The sequence below is a fragment of the Lepisosteus platostomus genome, chromosome 9 (genome assembly GCF_059453375.1).
Source record: "Lepisosteus platostomus isolate fLepPlt1 chromosome 9, fLepPlt1.hap1, whole genome shotgun sequence".
In the NCBI taxonomy this organism is placed as follows: Eukaryota; Metazoa; Chordata; class Actinopteri; order Semionotiformes; family Lepisosteidae; genus Lepisosteus; species Lepisosteus platostomus.
In genome coordinates, this window is record NC_142619.1 from 50311877 (window position 1) to 50324667 (window position 12791).

Sequence of the window (12791 nt, forward strand, 5' to 3'; positions counted from 1 at the left end):
GTCTAAATGATGTTCAAACATTGAACACGTGAAAAGGCGCCCATGTTGGCACATGGTTACACATGGCACAAATCTAACTTATTTGACTTTTATATGAAATGCTTTAACCAATTTCTTGCAGCACAGTCCTTTTCTCCACACTCATTTCCCACTTGTATACATAATGTAAGAGTAAACCTATTCATATATGCAGTTAACCAGTTGAGACAAATCACAGTACAATTTTTTAAAATAATTTTATTTGCAGAAAATAATGCTTCTTTTAGCATTTGTTCAGTTGCTCTGTTTGTCAATAATACAGTACAGTTCAGATTAAACTGAAATTATTTGGCTTGAAGTAGTGTACACAAATACTGGAACCTTACATACATTTTCACCAAGTTTGACATTGACAACATTCAGCAATTGAGACTATCTGTCTCTGGTGTTTAATCAAATCGAGTGTCTAGAACCTTATATTGTTTTATTTCTGTTGAAACTATTATCTAGATACAAGTTTATCCCTGATTATATTGTATTTTATAGTTTGTTTATATTCAGATACATTGAGTAGGGTTTGTTTTACAGATGACATTAAGCAAACCAAAACAAACAAATGAACGACACACTCCTGTTTATGATCATTAATATTTAGATTGCTACCATTGTTATGTATGGACAACAAGTTAAGCAATTTTAAATCCACAAAGATTGCAGTCCCAAAACCTTAAGACCCCTTTTTGGCAGTTGTCAAAAATGCAGGAAAAAAGTAACTGGAATCTGAGTAAGCCTGCTGCACACAACATTACAGGACACAAATGTGTCAGCCAAATAAAAAGGCTATATTATAGACTATAAAATCTAGACAACATTACATTTTTAAAGTTCTAGGATACATGTATTGACACTCAAGGCTTTTGGAAGGTTCTCATTTTTGTTCAATCACACTGAAAACGTGCCATGGTTTACTGAAGACGTAGATATCTCTCAATGGTAGTCCAATGGTGGAACGGCAATACAATCTCACTTGGCCACAAATTAAAATGGACTAGAAAAACGTGAAGAATAACAGATGTATTAATTGGACATTAACTACTGTTGTACAATGACAAAAAATGCCATGTCATCAATGTTGTTATATTCTATGCCTCAAAGTGATCTATTCATTTTTTTTCAATCTTTCATTGATGAAATGCAGAGTGCGCCCACCAATTTCTTAATTTAATCTGTTTGATGATTTTACTTTTCGTGCCTTGCTTAGGTCCATGTTTCTTTGGTCCAATACTAAACGCTTCTTCTTGCTGTGAGTTTATTCTAGTTGATTGCTATTTTGGTTTCTTCCACCTTCTGAAAGCACTCTATCATTTCTTAACTATTCATTTCACAAGATTGTAAAATATAAAATATTGTAAAATTGTAAAATATACTTCATAGGCAGCTTCTCCAAAGCAAATTCAATTACTTCAGTCTGGACAATGTACTTGGAGAATATTACATTCAATATCGCTTTTTGATACAGTATACTGGTTAAACACAGCAGTGTAATATGCTTAATGGTTTAGTTCTTCAAAGGCTTTAGAACAAAGGTTAATTGAAATTATACAGTGCTATTCATTCCAACGTATCCAAAAGCCCTTGACATATAGATTGGATCCACTTACTCCAGCACTGAAGTGTACTGTATCCACTTGGGTGCCATAAAGCAGCCATCAGTCACCAGCAATTCCTGCCACACATCAGAGCAGGTAAAGGAGAGACAAATTACTTAACCAACCAAATTAAGGGGTTTTAGTTTACATTCATTCTTTTCTGAACAATGTCATGGGATTTTTAATGACAAAGCAGTTATTAAAACTGGTTCACTAACCAGAAAAAAACATCAGCAACCACGTTCTCGTTATACAGTAGCTTCTAAGATTTGATAAGATCAACCAGAAAAGTGGTAAAGCTGCTGTTGCAGAGCCAAAAGACACCTCAGAGTTCATGAACTCAGACATACTGGCATATTGTGTGTGTGCCTTTCAAAAAACATTTTGTTACTTCAGGACAGTCCATTACATCAGAGTCCTCTAATTAAGCGTGTGAAGTTCTGCATGCTGAGGCTATTGGAAATGGATCCAAGAAGTAGTTGTTTCTTTTGCTACTCAGGACTGACTGAAAAAACAAGTTGAACATCTGAACACGGAAGTAGATCAATTTAATAGGTTATTAAATACACCTGGTGATTAGTGCTCAGCTGGAACGACACTGTTTCTCCAGGACAAGGCCAGAGAAACACTTCTCTAACAGCTACCAGACATCTTCGGCCAAGTCAAACACTGATTTGAAGAGCTGTTTACAATCTGTCTGATGGTACATTAATTCCCTTCAATTTATTACACTACCCACCACAATACTGCAAATAACAGGATTTTCCAATTTTCCAGATCACTATTGAAACATTTCCTATAATTAATAGTCAACCATGATGACAGGGTTTGGGGTTTATAATAAATACTATTCTCTCAATACAGATTATTTATTTAATTTTGTCAGATTAAATATTACATTTAATATTTCATAATATGTGTTAAAAACAAAAACATAAGAATACTGGCTTTGTTAAAAATATTATTTCCCTGATCTTAGCAAATGTAAGCTGGATACACTGTGTAGAGAGAAGAGGACTGGTTTATTCCAGGAAGCTAAACTGATTGTAAACACAGCGGCAGCAGCATCATCCTTCATCAGAAGGAGTTGATGAAGTTCAGATATGCATTCAGGAAGCCAGTAGGGTCTTCCAGTTGTGGATAGTGGCTGATATGGTCATCAAGAATCGACACTGTGGACCGCTTAACCAGATGCCTTGAAAATGGAAAGGGGCAAATCATTTCACATTTCTATCTGATAAAATCATACTATAATCAGAAAAAAATATTACAATTCCCCACTTACTTGTATAAGTTGATAAATTGTGGATGAGGGTTCACTGGGTCTAGTGGACCGTAAATCATATGCACTAAAAAATATCACAGCATGTTAAAAGTCAGGGTTTTCAAGTAAATGTAGCAAAGCTTGGTTTCCTCTCTAATCATGAGTCTGGAATGAATTGTGAAAATGAATACCTATTGTTTAATTAATATATCAATTAATGGATTGTTAAAATATTGTGTGTCTAGGATTGTTTCCCACCTTCATATTTCACTTACATAAGAAATTAAGGTTTTGCAGTGACGTCATAGATAGCACTGAACTGCAAAGTCAGTGTTTTTACCATAAAAATACCCCTCAGTTATGTAGTAGCAGGTATGTAATGTAATACAAAACTGAAATGTTAAAAGTTGAATAGTAGTACATGAAAACTTTTATATTATATATAAGTTTTACAAAATTCATAATGTATGCATTTGTTTCCCTTTTATTTTTGGAATGCACCCATAACACTTCCATTCAATGGATGAAAATGAGAGATTTAAAATACCTCTGGACTCAAGACAGAGAGGAAATGTTCCGATCTTTATTCTTAAGGCATATTGATCCCTAGATTTTGAAAAAAAGTGTCCTGCTAGTTATGGCTTTTGAAACATTTACTTATTGGTAACACTGTACAGTAACATTAAGCAGTTATAAGTTTTTGATATTAGTCTTGCGGTGCTAATGCGTAAGCAAGCAGACTCTTGTTTTCAGATTCCTATAACATTAGCACATGGCACAGTTACTGCCAAGCTAACACAAGTCAGAGATTCCGTTAATGGTCAAGAACTGTGTAGGCTCAATGCTCAGATGCTTTAATGATTCAGATTTCTTCTGAAGCATAAAACATTTTAAACAGGGCTACAGGATGACAAGAAACATTACCTTCATTATTAGTGCTCGTTTCTAAAATCACTTACAACATGCTTGTGCTCAACTGGCAAAACTACATACTGCTTTTTTTTTCTCCAACCAAAAGGATTATTCCTGCAGATGGAATAAGCTACTTTAGGAATAAACATACTTAAAAGATTAGCAGAAGTTACACTGCCATATATGTCCTTCATTCATTCATTAGGAAGATTTATAGGAAAAATACAGATTTCTTATCTTGTTGTTTTGCTCTTGATAAAAGTCACAATTTATTTTCTATGTACACACATTTTATTTACATTTCTTAGAATATGCAGAATTAAATATTCCCTAATAATCAAAAACACATGACCAATGAGATTTACATAAAACTCCAGACATGTATTAATCTCCTGAAATACCTTAGATACGTATAGATATCACAAACAACTAGTAAAAGGAAAAATAGTTTTGTGTTTATGGTGTACAGGAAAAAAATAACATTTCAATGTCTTTTATTTATTTATTTTTTTCAGCTTTAACAGTTTGCTCTTGGACTTGACAATTTATTGACATTTTGTGAAATCTGTAGATTGTTACGGGAGCCATATTACAAAACTGTAATACAGTTCTCATTAATCTTTTCTATTACTCTTGTGCGGTAGAAAACAAATGGAAATTTACACAGTCCACATACCTGCAGCCACAATGCATAGAGCCACATGAGACAATTACTAGAATGGTTAACAATTAGAATTTTAGTGTTTAGCGTTCAGGTTGGTCTCAATTGTATGGTCATAAATCTATACCATACAGTCAGAAATATCCAGTATGAGCGTGTACAGGAATGTGACCTTTAAGCAAGCTCATATACTGTAAAAAAGGTGCTGTGGAAAAGGGCTTGTGAAATAGTGTTCTACTGCTGCTCATACTTACAAGGAATGGTGGTGGTAGTCAGAGCTCCAACCCAGCGATCTCTATGCTTCAATCTCTGATTAATGTACTGCAAAATACTGAAAACGTTTTTTTTTGGCATTATTTATTCCGTTCTTTAAAAAACATCAGAGTGCATTACAATACGAAAAAGTCAATATGAAGTAATACAAAGCCCTCTTTATCTGATTTATTCCTACTCAAATTTATTCCAAATCCAATGTCTTAAATACGTTCACAGCCCATGTCTGTTTGCTTTTGTATGTTCGTATAATGTAATAGACGTATCGTTGCTTCACAACACGATGTTCACTGTCATATGACCAGCACAATGGGAAACTAAACATTATAGTAAAAGCTGTAGATTTTTATTGTGGAATAGCTGCTTTCTGAATAACTGAATTCTGAATAATACTTCATATTGAATGGACAGAGTCTTACTCTTTAAGTACATACAGGTCTATTTATTTGCAGTCATATTTATAACAAAGCCTCACTTAAAAAAGGTGATACTTTACCTGTCCATGACCAGGTTTCCATCATTATACCGGATCCCAGTCCACATGTCCCAGTATTCACTGTCTGTTGGCTGAGTGTATGGCCCAAACACAGCTCCTATTCTACATGATTTATATTAAAAAAAAAATAGTTGTAGTTAGAATTCCACTATTTTCACCAATTCTGGAATATGTATCTAACTTTTGTAAAAGCCTTTATTAATACTTATTGCATATTAAATTGTGTTTAAAATGGAATAAGAAGACTGAAACCATGGAGAAATCTCTCAGCAGCAGTACAGTTACAGTTCAGGGTGGTTTTCTCCAGATCTCAATTCAAAAGCAATGTATTTAGCCACTGAAGAAGGGGAATGAAAAAAGTTCCCCTGTTTAGATCATTTTGTTGCCTAAAAACTAATCTGTATTTTTAAGCATAAATACTCAAATCAACTATAAAATCACATTATGGTAATACTTTCCCTTAGAAAATGGGGGGGAAATGGGACATTTCCCCTAGGCTTCTAGCTAAGCTTAGGTAAACGTGACACTTTTTTAACAATAATTACCAAAAAATTAAACTTATACAGTACATGGTACGTTTATACATCAGCACATTAAGATATTATGATAGCTTTTTTTACTGCACTCTTGAAAACAACATCCGGGTAAAATGGAAGGACAGTTGGATGCAAGTGTAAAAGCAAAGAACAGATGTCCATATGAAAAGAGCGCCTGACCGCTGTGCTGACAGGAAAGTGAACTGTGGAAGCAGCTTGCGAAATTCCTATTACCTGAAAAACATGAGTGGAACAGGTATTAATATCAAGGTTCTTATTATCTTTGTCTGCTCACACTTCCAGTGGGCCAGTTACAGAAGCAGCCATGCATGGCCAGGCCATGATTATACCTCTGAAACTGTCTCACTCTTCTTCCACAGAGTGAACTCTGAAGTTTATAGTTTAATACACAGTGATTGGCACTTTACGATTTCAGAGTATGCACTTTGACAGGATTGCCTTCTGTCGTGGTAACACAACCATGTCAGTAAATTCCTTTTCTGAGTTAATAAAAAGACACTAGGAGACAGTAACAGTCTTTACCATTAGGGTAAAACAGATGGTAGGTTTTATTAATAACACTCACAGTGTTCTAGTTTCTGCCCCCAATCTGCCTCATAAAAGCTAAGGTGTTTTAAAGAAAACTTCAGATCAAAACCAACTCAACTTGCCCTTTTGAGAAGAACATAAAGTTCATGAGTCGGGTCAGTATTGAAGAAAGGAATCCGCTATCCTTGAGCAGCTGCATAATAAAGCAGAAGAAAAGTTTGAGTATCGTCAAGAAGCATTTTTAAATAGACTTAATCATTAATTTGCACAAAAAGCATTTAAATATACCCAAAAAGAAAAACAGTAAACCCTTAAGATGTAAAGTTACACTGCCTTTAACAATAACAAAATAACTTTGTGTTATTTTACTTATCTTGTTCTCCAAAATCATATTATGAAGAGATGAGTTTTTGTGTTGTCTTCCTGTTGTATTATTCTGGACAATATAAGCAAGCATTTGAGTAATAGCACAACATACCTTCTGTAGAAATCTCGGATAGTGGGTTTCTGGAAAGATACCTGTAATTGTAAAAGCATGTATAGGTAACTAATTGTTCAATTAAGAAAACTCATTCAGACAGGAAACAAATTAATGTCAGAATCTTTAAGGCAAACAATGTGCATGGTATCACACTCACCTCCATTGGACAGACAGAGACTGTTGATCGTTAAATGCCCAGTTCTGTTATGTTCACTCCTAAAGAAAGTAAACATGAATCATGCCACTAAATAAAGTGGACCACTGGAAATATTACTGATGCATTCTATAGTAAGATTTTGCTTTTTTATCGCTTCCCCATGTATAAACAATGTAAATGTCAACATAAAAGTATTTTTCATAAGTAACCTCTTCTAACTAGGTTTTTCCCATGCTGTACCCACATGCAAAACAATGCACTTGTCTCCATTAAATGTCATTCCCCAGGCTTGAATTTTATCTATATCTTTTTGAGTTTCATTGGCTGCTTCTACAGTGTTTGCTTACCCTGCAAACTTGACCAGTTTACTAACCATACCAGACTCTAATCAATTTTCCAGACTCTATAACAATGGTCTGCAGAAAGATCTGTTTTTACCTGTACAGTAGCTCCAGAGCCACAGTATCTCCATAATCATGAGAAAGGATGTTGATTTTCTGACCTCTCAGACCCAGATGAGCCACCAGTCCTTCCACAATGTTGGCCTGTTCAAATATGGAGTACCGATAAGGCCTCTGAAATGAAAGACTCAATTAATGATACTGTGATACCATGATACTGTCAATTAAAATATGTACATCTTTATTACCTTGGGGCAACCATGTTGTGAAAGGTGCTATATCAAAATAAATTGAATTGAAATGTAATTACACTAGCGTGGCTAAATTTTCTATTCCGATTTAAAAAAAACCCACAATTCGTTTTGTGTCTACTCCCAAGTAAAGCAAGAGTTTGGAAATAGTCTAAAAAATAATACACTGACATTTAACTGCTTACTGTACAACTGGCATTATACAGAATGTTGACACTGTCCACAGTCAACATACAGTGTTAAGAGAAGAAATAATATTAAATACCTGATAGAGCCCAGAAAGAGCACATATATAAACACCTATCTCTCTATATCTACAAGACACCATTTGATCTGTGTATATTATTCAATTCATACTTACAAATATCTGAAACAATTCTATTTTAGATTTCCATGTTAAACTTACAGTTCCAGAAATACACAACACCCCAAACAATTATCATGTAAGGCATGATGTGTCTATATTAGCTGTTTCTATATAATAGCTTACTAAAATAACCATGCACTTACAGGTTTGTCACTGAAACCAAACCCTAGGAAGTCCAGTGCAATCACCCGGTTGAACCTCTGATTCAGCCCATCCCATATCTAGAAAATCATGGAACAACACATACCACACAAAACATTGGAAACACCAAGTATGGAGAAGCTGGGAAGAGAATATTGTTAATTTTTCTTTGGTGTAATCCCCAAATTCACTGATTCATTCCCTGAAAGGATACATTCCCCCTCTTCTATTGCTTACTCTATTATAATCTAGTTCTGAAGGTAACCATCATTTAATCACTTATCAGTTGTATAGCTTTCATATTGTAACAAGAGCATATTGACCTGCCTCTACACCTAAGACAGCAGTGGTTGCAGTACATGCAGTTCTGTATACAATGAGGCAACGTCCTTGTCAAGTTGTAATAGATTGAAGAGGGGAATTTTCTGTTCAAGGCAACAGAGATATCAGTATTGCAGGGATGATAATGAAATTCCTCAGTTTCTCTGTAAATCTGGGCAATAATAATAACAGAAAGAAAAACGACTACAACAAGCAAGTATCCTAAATTGATTTATCAGGCAACACAAACCCTCTTCAGCTGTCCTAAAGAGCACATAATGGGCTGCAAATACCCTTGCATGAGAAGCAGATTGTAGAAGAGAGTAAAAGAATATCAGTAAAGATTAAAGGATTACAGTGAAGAATAAAACATTATTTTCCAGCCCACGCTCTTGGGACATTGTGTTTCCATACATTTGAACCATATTTTGTGTCAGGTAGCAGTTTTTTAGATCTGTTTGGACTATATTCAACTGCATTTATACATACAGTAACATTTATTTTTACAGCAAAATAATTCAACAGACAGTAATAGTAATATCAAACAGCCAAACATTTAACTTGTACTTATTATATGGTCTCATTTAATCATAAAATAAATGATTTCATAGAACAAGCTAACAGCTGCTGAACAACTTTCTAAAGACACTGGCAAACACATACTGAGACTGAAAACAATGAATAAAAATGCCTGCAACAAGCCCACCTTGTACCAGTCATAACTTGAAGTTGGAAACCCATGTAAAAGTATGAGCACATCAGAACTTCCAACAGCACCGCTGGAATCTTTCAAAGAAAATATATATGTTACTATAACTTGATTTACAAGGATATTAAAGGGGAACTGCAATCCCAATTTCTCAGACCATTTATTAAACCTTGGTAACATAATTAATTGATTCATGGTATAGAGAAATTTGACAAATTTTGGATAAAGCACACAATCGCGAACTTTGTGAAAGGACTGTAAGTCACCATGTTGTCGCAAACCCCTGGTCTCGCCACAAAACGAGCGAGAGTTCCCACGAATTGCGACATGGAGTGGCCCTTCCTGCTCACTAGTCATTGTAATGAGTAATGTCATGTGATCTACAAGCAAATAAGTACAGGCTGTGTAGAAGACATTTCAATGAGGAAATCTTCCAATGTGATCTGCACGCAGAGTTAACAAGTAAGTAGTACTGTATGTGTCAGCAAAAGCATCTCAAAATCAAAAGAAATACTTCTATTGAATTAAAAGAGATGTATTCATAAGCCTGCTTCTTTATAATGTAACAAGATTTCAAATCACCAGAAGTTACGTTGCCTAGTTCTGAATCACAGAATATGCTATTGCACATACCTGGAAATTTAGTCTATTTTGTGATGTAAATTGGAGGTTTTACTGTGTTCATTTAACTTTTATTAAATGAACTTTTATTATGAATGTGGTTCGAAAGGCAGTCATCAATGCTGATTCTTTCTAGACCCGAAATATAAAAACAGCGTTGCAGTTCCCCTTTAATAACTTTTATTACAGTCAACAAACCATCTTTTATAATGACTGTCCTTCCAGTATTGTGGGTGTGCACTGCGGAATGTATTTATACCATGTTTTGGGGATTTTGCCTCGGTTTAAAAATAGTACCAGTGCTCCAAAAAGTAACATAAGATTTAAGTAAGATAATCAGGAGAACTAAAGAAAAAGAAGAGAATAAACAGCACTAGGACAGCCACAGTATGTTCAAATTTGTTGAAAAGCTGTCAGGTTGTCAGCAAGTCGCATCATTCAACTCTCCTGACTGCTTAGACTCCCCTTTTCAGTGATCAGAATCCAGCTCACCAAAGAACATCAATGGCTGCTACAGATGCTAAACATGGTGAGCTTTATACCTACAAGCCTGTATATTTTAAGAATCTTTCAACCTACCCCTGTAAAAAATTTTATTTTCCTTAAACGTGAAGAATGTTCCTGCTTCCCTCCAGGCATGCAGGGCTGGGGAGAGGTGAGGCAGGGGTATATGGAGATACACCGCAATGAGGGGCACAGTCAGCAGCCCAACCTGGATCCACCACTCCCTCATCCTAATGAAGGGACTTCTGGACAAAACAAGAAAAAAAATGTTGCATATTACTAAAGCGTTAGAAACTGCGCTCTGAAGAAAGTCTACTTTCTCTGCCAATAGCAGAGGTCAGAATATGATTTATAGTTTTCTGGGCTATAGAAGAGCCCATACCGTTGAAGCTGCAAAGAAAATTCAAAGTCAGTGAGATGGAATCTGTGACTGAGTAAACAGCTAGCAGATGTTATTTAAAATATACAACCCGATAGTGCTACATGCCGGTAACATATTATAAATGCTGCTTAAGACTTTATCTTCTACAAAGTGGGGAAGCAATAGAAAGGCAAACAGAATGCTTACATATAGAGCCAGGTAAAGGACAGAATTTTACGAAAGGGGTTTTATAATTGTGCAATTCGCTAAGAAAACCCATTTATAATATAATGTACAACGTTGGTCACCACTTCAGGAAAAAAATATCTTCTTGTCTTAGAATCAGTCAAGAAAAAAGGGACCAGTTACACCCCTAATCTCAAAGTAATGTCTTACTCTGACAGGCTAAAATCACTCAATATGTTTAGTCTCCAACAGAGAAGACTGAGGGGACTTGATTCAAGTATTTGAAATCCTAAAAACATCAACAAAGTCAGCTCTACAGACGTCTTCAGTTTCAACAGAGAAACAACCAGGGGACACTACAGGGAACTAAGGAGAAGAGCATTCAAAACTGAAAAGAGGAGGTAGTTTTATTTGTTACACATTGGTTTGTGGTGTGTATAAGCTAATACCATGGCTTCTTTCAAGAAAGTAAAGACCAGATCATCCATCCATTTTCTGTTTATTCCAATTCAGAGTTGCGGGCAAGCAGCGGGCACAAGGCAGGATATACCCAAATGTCAGTATACCACAGAGCAGACACGCACGCATTCACAGCTTGGGCCAATTTTCCCAGAAGCCAATTAACCTACCAGTATGTTTTTGGACTCTGGAAGAAAACGAGCGCCCAGGGAAAATCCACACGAACACAGGGAGAACAGATAGCCCCTCATGTCCAGAACAATGCTGACCACTGCGACACCATGCTGCCCTAAAGACGAGACCTTGGTTAATTTCTAGCAACAAAACGAGAATGGCCTCCTCTCACTTACAGTATCACCTTCTTAAAGTCCCGGCTGCAAGTTTTGTCAAGATACCTTAACATACCAGACTAAGGTTGCCCATGATATAAATTTGACCATGCAACTTATTTATCTACGAGCAAGATAAGTGAAAAAAAGAAACACACATTAAAATCTACGGTGTAAATGCACTGCCTGGTCAAGACAGATTAAATTCTTTTCAGCAAAGTTAGTCCATCAATAACTTACTACGTTCAACTAGATTCACTGGGAACGGCTATTTTTTCCAAATGTTTAAACTAAATATACATACACTGACATTACGTTTTGACTTTGACACCTTGCTAACGTTGCCTGCGTAAAACGGCTGAATATCAGGCTTAACTGTGTCGCATGGTGACTTCAATCTGTCACTGTGTACTCTAATGTACACGTTAGTAATCAGTTTCACTCTGTGGTGCACGACAAAAGACTACAGAGAATTGCGTTCTTTCACTTTCAGACACAATTCAAAACAGCGTTTTGCTCCATTGATTATTTAAAGCGGCAGGACTAGGAGCTAATTTTTTGACGCATATACCTACGTTGAGCAGGAGAACCATTCTCTGATGTTACCGCTGTTGCCCGTGTCAACTTGTGCGGGGACGATAGGAAGAGTGGGGCATGCGAAGAGCGCATTAAGGATTACACCTTGCCGTAATCAGGAAACAGCTCATCGCAGGAAAGTGCCCTCTGTGGGAAAGGAGAACTAACAGCAGATCACAACATCCACGCTGTTGAGCACCAGCTGATGCCAACACAAGAAACAGAACGCCATACATATCACTCTGGTTTCAGAGGATGTGGAAAATGAATAACCCAAGTAAGGGTGGGCGTTCGATACATATATGTGTTATGTGTGGTACTTTGACTTCTAAGACGTTTCACGCTGAGGAACTAGCTCCTGTCCAAACGCTAGTCCACACCTCCATCCCTTCAGGGAATTACAATCTGTAAATTTAGACCCGACCCGAATACTTCCAAAATATACTAACATGCGATATTCAGGTATTTCTAAACATATATGTATGAACAGCAACATGCGCACATGCTGATGTGGAATGTGTGGTAATCAGAAAGAGGCGGCGGGATACAGCAGCGGTAGGAGAGAGTTCGCGTCTGGCGTTTCCTAGCAACTGCGCACGGTAGACGCG

The 12791-nt window shown here is 36.2% G+C and overlaps 1 protein-coding gene across 7 annotated transcripts; it reads right to left on the reverse strand.

Moving 5' to 3' along the window:
* Positions 1-217: 217 nt before the first annotated feature.
* On the reverse strand, positions 218-12739 carry mest (mesoderm specific transcript). 7 transcript variants are annotated; one of them, XM_088645422.1, is made up of 13 exons: positions 12183-12738; positions 11449-11567; positions 10348-10517; positions 9145-9224; positions 8120-8197; positions 7396-7532; positions 6958-7016; positions 6798-6838; positions 6442-6512; positions 5235-5336; positions 4720-4796; positions 2914-2977; positions 218-2823 (listed from the first exon to the last, which is right to left on the reverse strand). In XM_088645422.1, exons 3-13 carry the CDS (start codon positions 10499-10501, stop codon positions 2706-2708), a joined length of 981 nt encoding a protein of 326 aa, XP_088501548.1. In that variant the 5' UTR covers positions 10502-10517; positions 11449-11567; positions 12183-12738; the 3' UTR covers positions 218-2705. The 7 variants fall into 7 exon arrangements, with proteins under 7 accessions (XP_088501548.1, XP_088501549.1, XP_088501551.1 ...); XM_088645423.1 differs by lacking the exon at positions 11449-11567 and having other exon boundaries at positions 12183-12739; XM_088645425.1 differs by lacking the exon at positions 9145-9224 and having other exon boundaries at positions 12183-12737.
* Between the last annotated feature and the right edge of the window lie 52 nt (positions 12740-12791).